The sequence below is a fragment of the Acinonyx jubatus genome, chromosome A2, assembly GCF_027475565.1.
Source record: "Acinonyx jubatus isolate Ajub_Pintada_27869175 chromosome A2, VMU_Ajub_asm_v1.0, whole genome shotgun sequence".
Lineage (NCBI taxonomy): Eukaryota > Metazoa > Chordata > Mammalia > Carnivora > Felidae > Acinonyx > Acinonyx jubatus.
In genome coordinates, this window is record NC_069383.1 from 15,325,533 (window position 1) to 15,338,538 (window position 13,006).

A 13,006-nucleotide genomic window follows, 5' to 3' on the forward strand; every position below is an offset into this window, starting at 1 on the left:
TCTTACTAATTTTGGACAGTTTTTAGCACCATTTGTTCAAATACTGTCTCTACCCATCTCCCTCTATTATTTCTTTTAAAAACTTGGATCAGATGTATGTTAGACTGTGTCATTCTATCTTCCATACTTCTTAACTTCTCTTTTTTATATTTCTCACCTTTCTGTTTCTCTGTACTCCCTTCTGCATAGTTTTCAGATCTATCTTCCAGTTCACTAAATCTCTCTTTAGCTATATCTAAATTGCTATGTAAAAAAAAAAAAATTAATGTTTATTTACTTTGGAGAGAGAGAGTGTGAGTGGGGAGTGGAAGAGAGAGAGAGTGAAAGAGAGGGAGGGAGGGAGGGAGAGAGAGAGAGAGAGAACCCAAAGCAGGCTCTGTGCTGACAGCACAATGCGGGGCTCAGAATCACAAACTGTGAGATTGTGACCTGAGCCAAAGTCAGATACTCAACCAACTAGGCCACCCAGGGGCCCCTCTAAATTGCTATTTTGTATATTGCATATTGAGTTTCAAAATTTTAACTATTAAAATTTTTAAATTTGTTTAAGTAATCTCTATACCCAGCGTGGGGCTTGAACTCTTGACCCTGAGATCAGGCGTCGCATGCTCCTCTGACTCAGTCAGCCGGTGTCTCTCTGTTTTTTCATTTCTAAGTATTCTTTTAATTATTTTTCAAATCTTTCTGGCCATTTTTACAGTCTCTTGCTCCTTACTCATGTTTTCAGTCTCCTCTTTATTATTTTAAGGGGATTAAACATACTTTAAAAAACGTATCCCACATTCCAGTATCTAAAGTCTTTACAGCTCCAACACTATTTCTGTGGGCTTCTCTTGACCTTTTTTCATAGTACCTTATTTCTATACGTGTTTTGTAATTTTAAATGTAGCACTCATATTTATTGGAACTCTAGCTGCACGAATACTTTGATGCCTGCTCTGTGAGTGTTCTTCTAGAGATGATTTATGTTAACCTCTGATAGGCGTTGGAGAGTCATGATTCTAAACATACAACTTTTAGGACCACGCAAGTAATAAAGATTCCAAAGTTGGGAGGACATTTTATAAAATACATAAAGTCAAGGTTGATACAGATATTTTTTCTTACTGTTCTCAGAGAGGTGGCTGTTTTTCTTCCTAATTCACTCTTGCCCGGAGAGTATGGTCCTTCTCAGGTCTCACCTTTTTGGAGATGGTCTTCATTTGTGTTCTTCACCTGTTCAGACCCAACACTCGTCCCTTATTCCCCCGTGTTCTAAGTGTCCCTCTATCTGAGGCTCTCTGGTCCAGTGTCCCTCTCTCCAGTGACTGCAGTGCTTGATGACTACTCCAACTCTTCCTTTGTTCCTGTGTATGGCACACGTCCCTTATCACCTTGCAGGCTCATCTAGTCACGTAAAAAGATGTTTTCGAACATTTAGTAAGCATAATTCAGCGTTATGATGTGAGAAGACATCGAGATCTCCAGTCTGCCCTAGTGCCAGGAATAGAACAGAAACAATTTACTTCAAGAAATAAAGTAAAAAGGTCAAGTTCAAGATTGTCTCTAAACGATTCACACACTCACGTTCTGATAGACTGTTTGGACGAGCAAGAGGAGGGTCTTGTTATGGGTCATGATAGCTGCTCAGTCCTCAGCCTGTGCTTCAGTGGACATACCACATGCTCTGGGCCTTCATTAGGGGCCTGGGCCAGTATATATCCTGCCTCTCTGTATCTGAATTATAGGTGGAGACACCTCAGCCACCTCCATGATTAAGACAGCTATCACAAGGGTAAAGAATACGAAAGTTTTGAGAGGAAGATAGGATGTTGTGGGCACATAACAGAACTTGGTTCTCAGACACCATTCATTCATTCATTCATTCATTCATTTAGCAGACATGTATTGAGCTCTGACTATATGTCAGTCACTGTGCTAGGCACTGGGAAGGCAGATCAACTGTCCTTGTCTTCAGGAAGCTCGCAGTGTAATGAGCAGACAGTTAATTTAAGTGAGGCCTGCTAAGGGATATGACAGGTAAGAAGCCTTGGGAGAGGCACTCACTCCACTTTAGAGCATTGAAGGAGGAGGCAGTATCTGTGTTGCATCTGCAGGGCCAGTAGGAATAATCCCGGTGGAGAGCCGGGGAAGGGCATCCCAGGCAGAGGGACAAGAATGTGCAGAATCCCTAAGCCAGAGGGAGTTCGGATGGGCCAGAGCGTAGTCAGGAAGGTGTGAGAGGGGAACAGGGAATGATGGGAGCCGAGCCTGGAGGGAGTCTGGGGCCTTGGTGTGGGTGGCCCTAAACTAGGATCTTTTGAACTCTCTTACCTGTGTAGAGAGTGATGCTTTCAGGGTTCTTGTGTTCATTTCTCTTGAGAGCCGGCTCTTGTGGAAGAGAAGGAATGTGGGCTTGGAATTCAAGGCAGGCTTCTCTTGAGGTTCTCACTCCACCTCTGTCTGGGTGATTATGTAATTGATTTAGTTACTTTCTCTCATCTCTCTTTCTTGTGTGATAAATGAGACAGAATGGACCACACAGCCTCCTAAGACCTCCTCCATTTCCGGTATTCTGTGGTGTCGTTTGAAAGTAAGAGAAAAAATGGCAGGATCTGCTTCCACACAAGCTGAAGTGAAGGTGGTGCTCACATTGATGAATATTTGTGGATATTACCCTGACGGTTGTTCTGGCAATTTCTGGCTCCTAATTAGCTGTTTCACTTACAACTGTGAATTGTACATATTCATAGTCAAGTGGATATTTGTTCAATGAATAAATTCTTACATCTGAAACAAAGCGTTAGCAGTATGGCTTTGATTGCAACTAACCCAGCTTTTATTCTCTCTGTAGATGAGCTCTTTCTGGAACAGCACAACCTCTCTTTATCCTCCGTGAAGCTCACGATGAAGAAAAGCACCGTGCACAGCACTGCACATGTGGCCTTAACAGAAACTGCTCCAGGGTCCCAGCAAAGCCCTTCTCTCCAGGTCACATCATCTCCATCTGCCACTATTTTTGATACAGTCTTTTTAAACCCAGGAACACTGACCCAAAGTATGGCAGATCACAGCATCCTTGTGGCCAATTATGTGTCGATGACGAGCAGTGAGGTAGTCAGAGATGATGATGAAATGGATAACTTTTTGCCGGAAACTCCCTGGGCCACTTCGCGCGTGGTTTCTCCGCTGCAGCATCTCCCAGTCAGCCCGCCAGTGATGACTCCCTCTTTGCCCATTATTTCTTTCCAGGATGAGCAAATGACGTCAGCCTGGCAAAACACAGTGCCACAGCCAACAACGTATGCCGAGTCCGCCAGTCATTTCAGTGCTTTTTGGTCAGCCTTTTCCACTTCTGAGGGCATACTGCCGCGTCCCAGTAGGAATTTGGTGCTTTATCCTACTGACACTTACGGGCACTCGGCAAGCAGGACTTTGCCGGAGATCGCGGCTTCAGGAACAGAGGATGGAGAAACCCTTCTTTCTGGCTCTCTGGCCGCACAGCCTCCGCTGTCAGGCAGTGGCATCCCTCCACAGGCTTTTCCCTCCTGGGACGAGGTCTCCCCACCTCCGGAGGATGTTCTGGCCACAGGCACGGACAGATACCCCGACATGCCTACGGCTCTGAGTCGCAGTCTAGAAGAAACCATCTTCCCAAGAACAGACCCCGCTGCAAGTCTGGCACAGACAGCCCTTGCCTGTGGCCGCGGCCGTACAAAGTCGGCTTTGTTCTCATCTCTCGCGCTTGTGTCCTTTTCTACTCGGCCAGCGGATGTTTCTTATAACCCCTTTCTTCCCGGCAGCGCCAGGGAAGCGTCAGGGTTGCCTGGCGAGTCAGGGGTCCCGAGGCCCGTGGACGACACTCACGTCCCGAGCCCGGCGGCTCCGTTCAGGCCGTACACGTGGTGCGTGTCCTGCGCCGTGGCGTCGCCTCGGCACGTTGCGTCAGCGAGCGTGGTGGAGAAAGACGTCGGATCAGGGGATGGTGCCCTGACGGTGACCACGCTGGGAGTGAGCAGCCTCTCTCCGCCGAGCAGCAGAGTAGCGGACTTCCCTGAATTTGAAGACGATCCCCAGGAATATAATACACTTTTCCCCTCCCGACCGGTTATTCCGCTTTCTTCTCCATCCGCTGGCATCTCAGGAGCCAGCGTCGGTCTTTCGGCCGACGATGTGGGTATGGGGAGCGTTGGGACCACTCAAGCGGATCCTTCCCGCGGCCGCCTCTCTGTGCCAGTGTCACCTGATACTGCCATTCTGGGCTCCTCCTCTGTCCCCGAAAGCCCAGGAACGCCGTCCGGCGTGACAGCCGTGTTTCCCTCGCTGCTCGGCAGCGTGCTCCCTGACTCGGGCACAGCAAACCGGAACACGCCGTCGCCCGCTAGCAGAGACCAAGGTCCTTTTATGTCTTCTACTCGGGGATCGTCAGTAGAGCCTTCACTCTCCCTCGACTGGGAGCCCGGCAGCTCTTCCCAACATGTCACCGGCCTCGGTCTGGATTCCGCATCCAGTTTTTTCTCAACTCCACCCCTGGAACCCAGCAGTTGGGTGTCTCCATCCTCAGAAACACTTGCCTCTCCGTCTTCAGGGACATCGAGTGATGCGTCGGCCTTCATTTCTCAGGCGTTTTCTTCCTTGGTTGAGACACTCCCGTTGTCTGACTCTGTCAATTTGGAGGCCCCTCCGCTTTCCGTTCCTAATCCCACGAGCTCTGAATTTTCGCAGCTCTGGCCAAGTTCAGACCTTCTTTCAAATACATTCACTTTTCTTCCTGGTTACTCTGAAATGCCCCTACTCTCCAGCTTCCCTTCGGGTTCTCTCAAGGTCTCTGAGGCGTCCACGGTTTCGCTGACCGGTCCCGAAGCTCATTTTACCTCAGCCCTCACTGAAACTACCTCCTATCTTGAGTGGTCACTCATTGCCCATGAATCGGCGGTCACCTCCCTGGCGCCCTCCAGTTCTGAGCCCACCCTCGACATTTTGACCATTGGGACTCACTCCGCATCACCTCTGACTGCTTTTCGTACAACCCCCGTTGTCGTGGACTCTTCCCTCTTTCCAACCCCGCTACCTTCCAGCGACAGTGTCAGCGCTTCGGACGGTCACACGTCGGTCTTCTCTTTCTCCAAAGTCATTCCCGGCACTACGCTCCCAGTCACCGATGTGTACCCGTCATCAGCCTCCTCGTTTGTTTCTGAGGCAAGCCCCTCACCTCTTCCAACAGAGCCAGTCCCTGTGGGCCCGTCGTTCACACCCACAGACTTGCCAGTGCTCGCCTCCACTGATCCGAGCACCCCCACTGCTGGTGCTGCCCCTGGGGATACTGTGGACGGCAGCACCCTGAGCAGCAGAACCACGAGTCGGAATCCCCACGAGAGCAGCTCTGTGCACCCCCCACCATCCCTTCATCCCGTGCCCACCTCCACTTCTGAAGCAGCGGTTCATAGTCCAGCACTGGTCACCACCAAGCCGCCGTATGTGTGTGATATTACGGTTCCCGATGCCTATCTGATCACAACCGGTAAGGCCCTGTTTCGAGTCACTTCTCTCGGTCGCTTGGATGGAATGTTCCAAGACAAGGCATCCTGGGAAAGAGCACGGGCTTCGGGCCCGGAGAGCTCTTGGGCAGTAGCCCTCACTCCTTCGCCTTTCTCCTGTGAGTTCTCTGGACACTTAACGAGTCTCTCTACACCTTGGTTTCCTCCACTATTAAACGAGGACGATCATGGCACGTACTGCATTGGGTTATTAAAGATTTAAATGCATTACTGCATATAAAATACTTAACCTAGCGTTTGGCACGTAAGAAACACCCACAGAGTACTACGTGTTCGTTAATAGTAGCAGTAAGAAAAATAAAAGATTTAAACGACCGTAGAAACATCTGCTAGGATCTTTGTCTTTGGAACTCGTAACCCAGTGCACGTGTAGTTGGTGTCGTGAAAACAAAAACCTTCAGGTGTGGTTCGAGCAGTTAGTTGGGCAAATGTGTAAGGGCAGCCGCTGTAATTTCTTCCTAATTTATTATTCTTTTCCTTAAGGGGGCCGCTGTGCTCTTACATGTTCCTGGAAATGTCGTTTGGATCCTGAGAATCCAAGAATGAAACAGAGAGCAGCCCCGTGTCCTCTGATCTCGGTCCACAGACTTTTATCTCTGCCCCTTGTCCACAGCCTGAGTGATTAGCTTCAAGCAGACGCTTCCCCCGCATCTGCCCCACTGCTATAGTCGCACGAAATCGGAGAGAACAGGGAAAGGTGGGGTGAGGTAGGAGGAGATCACGTCAGTGAGGTGAACCATGTATCCTCTGCTCATCATGGCGGAGACCCCATCCTCTGAGATGGTGGGAGCAGCTGAAGCCTGTGCTCTCCTAACTCCCTCCCTCTCCCAAACAAGGAAGTATTTGTGAATTCATCTGACAAATAATTATTGAGCACTCAGCATGCGTGAGGTGTTTTTAGAAGGTTTAAGGGTTATCTAGATGAATGATGTGGTTCTGACCTTCAAGGAGCTTAGATTCTAGCAGGGTGGACACGAGCCGTGTTTTCTTGGTGCTGTGATAAGAATGGTTGAAGCTGTTCAAGAAGAGTTCTAGAAGAATGGCCTTGGGATGATGAGGGATGGGTTTGGAAGGATGTGAATTGGACTGACATACTCAAGAAGGCTGTCGTCTGGAGATGGAAGAAAGTGTCCTCATGGTGGAGGGTGTGAGCACAGGTGGAGAGGTCAGACAGCCCAAGGAGGTTCAGCTTGGCTGGTAATTAGGCTGTGCAGTAATTATGCTAGGAAATGAGGTTGGGGCCAGTGATAAACGTTCATCTAGGGGATAACAGTAGTCCCGATGAGAGAGAAGAGTTTCTTATAGACATGATACTTTTTCTGCCTTTCTACAAATCTATTTTATATGGTCCGCTACAAGAAGCTCATTGAAAGAGCTACTGAAAGCTTCTTTATTTCTTGAATTCCATGACATTTATTGATACTTAGAGTTGCAGTGTGTCCTTTCAAATTAAAAAAAAAATTGTTTTCAATGTTTATTGTTTGAGAGACAGAACGTGAGGGGAGGAGGGGGAGAGAGAGAGAGGGAGACGTACAATCCGAAGCAGGTTCCAGGCTCCGAGCTGTCAGCACAGAGTCCGGCACAGGGCTCGAACTCATAAACTGTGAGATCGCGACCTGAACCGAAGTCGGACACTTAACTGACTGAGCCACCCAGGCGACCCTCAAATTTTTCTACAAATAATGAGAAACCATTTTAGAAGTATCTCTTAAGGATATCATTTATAGAATGGATTAACTTTCATATAGGACATACAGTTAATGGATTTGGCATCCTTTGTTAGGGATTGTGTATTTTTTAATAGCCTTTGGGGTAAACTTGACCCACTGTAAATGTACACATCAGCAGTTTTAGTAAATGTGTAGAGTTGTGCATAGGTACCTAGGCTGTTGCATTATGGTTTTTTTGCTACGTTGTATTAAATTTTTTTTTAATGTTTGTTTATTTTTAAGAGACAGAGCACGAGTGGGGGAGGGGCAGAGAGAGAAGGAGACACAGAATCGGAAGCAGGCTCCAAGCTCTGAGCTGTCATCACAGAACCAGAGGCGGGGCTTAAACTGGAGGGGCTCGAACTCCAGTTACGAGCTCATGACCTGAGCCGAAGTCAGACACTCAATCGACTGAGCCACCCAGGCGCCCCTGCATTGTATTTTTAAATGGAAACAAATGCTATCTTTGACCCATAAGAAGGATCACTTCGTGTAGAATCCTCATTTAGATTTGGCCTTGGTTTCTTTTAGGTAATTACTTAGAAGAGAGAGAGGGTTGGGGTGAGTACTTGTCCTCTGAAAGGGTTCTTTTTATGGAGTTCTGTAGTAAAAGTAAGAACACTCTGTTGATCCTTAGTGGACTCTTGGGAGAGCACTTGACTGGATATATCTTCTTCTTTTTTATTTTTTTATTTTTTTGAGTTTACTTATTTTGAAAGAGAGAGAGAGAGAGAGAGCAGGGGAGGGGCAGACAGAGGTGGAGAGAGAGAATCCCAAGCAGGCTCTGCGTTGTCAGTACAGAGCCGGATGAGGGGCTTGAGCTCAGGAACTGGGAGATCATGACCTGAGCTGAAACCAAGAGCCCGGTACTTAACCGACTGTGCCACTCAGGTGCCCCCGACGGCATGTATCTTTTAAGGGGTGAGGCTGTGCTTCCCACTCAGGACCTGACAGACCCTGGCCGCCCTTTTTGCCTCTCTTGGCCTAAATTAGATCTTTGGAGAAACTGTGAGATATATGTTGCCGACGATCCTTTTCCCCCAAAGACTCCTGCACGTATAACCTGATGTTACAGTTTTAGGTCTTACCCAGATTAACCAGAGAAGGTGGAGTTGATCATGGTGGGCCGTGTGGACTATTCAGAGTAATATTTGGATGGTTCTCCCGAGTGATACCTTTATTTATTTAAAAAAAATTTTTGTTTAATGTTTTTATTTATTTTTGAGACAGAGACAGAGCATGAGCAAGGGAGGGGCAGAGAGAGAGGGAGACACAGAATCCAAGGCAGGCTCCAGTCTCTGAGCTGTCAGCACAGAGCCCGACACGGGGCTCGGACTCACAGACTGTGAGACCATGACCTGAGCTGAAGTCGACTGCTTAACTGACGGAGCCACCCAGGTGTCCCCCCGAGTGATACCTTTAGATGGGGCTATGTACGATGTGTGCTTCCTTGTGTCCTGTTTTGGGTTTATCTGTCACTGATTTTCCATTCTGTCTCTATATTCCCCAAGTTCAGCTTTTGAGATCTTTCCTCCCTCTTTCCCTCTCTCCATTCCTCTGTGCCTCCATCCCTCCCTTCCTTCTTCCTTTCATTTGCTTTTTTCTTTCCTACTCATTTTTGTCTTTCTCTTTAAAATCAGTGTTGCAGTCTAGTTCTCCTGGAGCCCATGCAGACCAGGCCAAGCTGGCCACTGGTGTCACTCAGCAAGGCAGTCAGGGTGTCTGGATTTGTTCTCCTGGTCTCATGAACTCTCATTTTTTCCTATCAAAAGTTACTGATCAGTAGAGAAAACAATCAAATGTAACTTAAACGTTTGGGTTTTTTCAAAGAATGAAAGATACAGCATGATTCTGTCTCTAGTTTTAAAAACTTAGACTAGGGAAGAGGGAAACTGAATCATAATTTCAAATGTATTTAGATTCCGCATTATGAGAAGTTAATGGAAGAGGAAAGAAAAAATGGGGAAGAGAAGGGGGAGCAGGACATGTTTCCAAACCCCGAGAAAGAGGCTTACTTATTACAGATTTTAAAATAGAATTTCTTAGATGTGAAAGGAGAGTTAAATATAGCTAGACTGTGTTATAAGAAATATTTTACTTCCTACATGAAATTTTAATACATGGGAATTGTGAACATCTTTTCCCCCATTACTAGTGAAACCCCTTCACTTCCCGTGTTGAAAGCTGGGGTAGGAGACCTCATTTTATAGTGGGAGAGGTCATCTAGTTTTGTTGAGTAACATCTTAAGGCCTTCTAAAATATTCCTGCTGAGCGTTTTTAAAACTTGGTGTTTTACCATTAGGGACATAGCCAAGAGAAAAACCTACTATTTGCCCAGTTGACAATGAGAACTCTGTGTTCTTTGTTCCCTGGCGGGGCCCCAGCCACTGATCCCTGGTCTCAGCCCCTGGTGCAGAGACACTCGAGGGTTTTCTTAGTGTGGTGAGCACGGTTTACCTGGTAGCCTCAAGATCCGCTGCTGTTCCTCTGTTCTTCCTAGTCTGGGCCTTATTTTAAAAAATGGTTCTGGGCCCTGCTGTCGCAGTTTGGCACAGCATGGGCTCCGCCTTGGGGACCAGAAGTGTGATGCCCACAGTATTCATAATGAAACTGATGTGCATTTGGTGGTCGGCTTTGCCTTGCAGTGCTGGCCCGGAGAGCCGTGCAGGAGTACATCATTACGTCCATCAAAGAGGTGTTGAGGATCCACTTCAACCGTGCTGTGGAGCTCAAGGTGGGTCCCTGTGGCCCTGGAGCCCAGGTTAACGGCACCTCTCCGTCCTAGCATGCGCTTTCCTCTCCCCCCCTCCTCCTGTTGGTGAACACCTGCTCCTGCTTTGGATAGCCATTCAAATGTCACTTTATCGGGGAAGCCCTGATCTCACGTGAGGCCAGGTGTAGTCCACTGGAGAGATGTGTTGGCAGAATTGGAGGAAAAAGTCTCTAAGACCAGAGATGGGGATGATGATGTGATGCTTTTGCGCCCCTCGATTTACATAAAAGGACTTGGATTAGAATTTGAATTAGATGTTAGAATGAGCGCATATGCATATATCTGTACACTCAGTGAGATAGAGGTAGATTTCCGTACGTTTTACAGTGGCCCCTGTGCTCATACCTCCTGTCTTGTGGTGAGGTCAGAGAGCCACGCTGTAGACCTGCACCATCCTGAACAGAGCCACGAGCCACACGTGGTTCCCGAGCACATGACATTTGGGCTTGTCTGAATCGAGATGCGCTGTCAGTCCAAAATTTACACAGGATTTCAAAGATGAGTGAAGAAAGAAACGTAAACTATCTCACCAGTGATTTTTTAGGTTGACCACATGTTGAAATGTCATTTCAGATATATTGGGTGAAGTAAAATTCATTTCACCTGTTCTTTTTATGTTGTTTAATGTGGCTACTAGAAATTTCAAAGTTGCGTTTGTGGCTCATGAATGTTTTTTGGCTAGCACTGATCAACAGAATAAGGGCTCCTTCATATGTGGATTAAATGCGACAACTTTGAAGTTAACCTTGTAAAATACAACCTGGAATTCTCCATAACTCATTATTCAGTTCATATTATTGGCTGCTCTTCTTTTTTTGCTGTCTTTGCTTTTATAATTTTATGCTATTTTTGAGAAGGTCGGCGGGTCTGTAAAAGGGAAAACTAAAATAAAATTTTGATGATCTTTGCAGACCTCCCCCTTCATTTAAAGCTCCCCATTTACTTTTCACCTTACTTTGTTATTTTTCTACTTTGTACAACTTCCTTTAATTTTGAGTTACAGTACTCTCAAATTTGATAATTATTGTCTTTTGTATTTTTAAATTTTCATAGGTTTATGAACTGTTCGCTGACTTCACTTTCCTGGTAACATCTGGGCCTTTTGTTTACACGGCGATATCAGTCATAAATGTACTTATAAACAGTAAACTTGTACGTGACCAAACTCCTTTAATCTTGGCTGTGAAACCTTCCTTCCTTGTGCCAGAGTCCAGGTTCCAAGTGCACACGGGTGAGAAAACTGAGCATAGTTGTTTTGATTTGTCAATAAAATGTCACTGTATTTTTTATGTTTTTAAAATATTGGGGGAGGACTTAAAAAAATTTCTTTAAAATTATGGGGGTGGGAGGGAGGGGGAAGTGGGTGATGGGCATTGAGGAGGGCACCTGTTGGGATGAGCACTGGGTGTTGTATGGAAACCAATTTGACAATAAATTTCATATTAAAAAAAATAAAATAAAAAAACCACGTTGTAATTATGGAAAATTTCCAGCAGATGTGAAAGTACACAGAATAGTTGAATGAGCCCCCCATGTATTCCTCATATGGCTTCAGCAAATTTCAACTCCTAAGTCAGTCTTGTTACATCTATGTGCCCTCCTCTCACATTATTTTGAAATGGCACCATGTCATCTCCCTCATAAATATTTCAGCCCATGCTTCTAAGAGACGAAGACCTTTAAAAAAAAAATTCATGGGGCGCCTGGGTCGCTCAGTCAGTTAAGCATCTGACTTCGGCTCAGGTCATGATCTCGTGGTTCATGGGTTCAAGCCCTGCGTCGGGCTCTGTACTGACAGCTCAGAGCCTGGAGCCTGCTTTGGATTCTGTGTCTCCCTCTGTCTCTGCTCCTCTCCCACTCAGGCTTTGTCTCTCTCTCTCTTTCAAAAATAAACATTAAAAAATTAAAAAAAAATAAAAGTCATTATATTTTTACGTAAGCTCTATGCCCAGTGTGGGGCTTGAACTCACAACCCTGAGGTCAAGAGTTGTGTGCTCTACCGACTGAGCCATCCAGGCGCCCTAAGAGATGAGGACTGTTAATACACTCCACACACATCCGCGCTTGAAAAATTATCGATGTGTTCCCAGTTTTGTTTCATCTATCCCCACAGTGTTTTTTTGGAGGAATTGAGTGTTTTAAAGTAATACCATATATCCTGTCATTTCACCTGTAACTATGTAAGATTTCACATTTCATATTTGGAATGTTTCGGTCAGTTGAATCTTTTGATGCTGATTGTTTTTCCATTAAAAATTTTTTTTTTAATGTTTTATTCATTTTTGAGACAGAGAGAGACAGAGCATGAATGGGGGAGGGTCAGAGAGAGAGGGAGACACAGAATCTGAAACAGGCTCTAGGCTCTGAGCTGTCAGCCCAGAGCCTGACGCAGGGCTCGAACTCACGGACCGCGAGATCATGACCTGAGCCGAAGTTGGATGCTCAACCGACTGAGCCACCCAGGCGCCCCTGTTTTTCCATTTTAAAATGATACGAGCCACCTTCACATCGTATATATATATATATGCTTGGTGCAGAGGCAGCCCTCTCAGGTTTCTGTGCTACCATACCCATCAGTGATACCTCTTAGTACTTCATCGCGTGCTATGGATGTGTTAGTTGAGCTAGATAGTATTTTTCCCGTCCTCATTCGTCAATACTAAAGCAACGCCTGGTTCGTGGGCCTGTGATTGCTTTCCTTCTCTCAGTACTTCAGTTTGTGCCTCAGAGTGTGGATACTGGCTTGTGCAGCTTCACCCAGCGCATCGAGAAAGGCCTGATGATAGCTCTTTCAGAAGTGAGCAAACACCACCAGGGGACGCATAACCTCACTGTGCAGGTGAGAATAGCGCGGGATGCAGAACAAGGTGCTTTGTCTTTGGAAGACGAACTAGCTTCACATGTTTCGTTTAGGCCATAATGCACTCTTCCTCATTTCCTCTCTTAGAAGAGGTTCTGTTCACATGAATCAAGGTTGATCTCTTTC

General features: G+C 46.3%; 1 protein-coding gene across 1 annotated transcript in view; it reads left to right on the forward strand.

The window, feature by feature from the left end:
* KIAA1549 (KIAA1549 ortholog) overlaps positions 1 to 13,006 on the forward strand; it is a 151,092-nt gene that overhangs the window by 55,805 nt on the left and 82,281 nt on the right. Inside the window, exons 4-7 of the mRNA XM_053217785.1 lie at positions 2,834 to 5,500; positions 9,893 to 9,981; positions 11,074 to 11,251; positions 12,729 to 12,859. Of these exons, the coding sequence (XP_053073760.1) occupies positions 2,834 to 5,500; positions 9,893 to 9,981; positions 11,074 to 11,251; positions 12,729 to 12,859 (3,065 nt within the window). The remainder of the gene's footprint in view (positions 1 to 2,833; positions 5,501 to 9,892; positions 9,982 to 11,073; positions 11,252 to 12,728; positions 12,860 to 13,006) is intronic.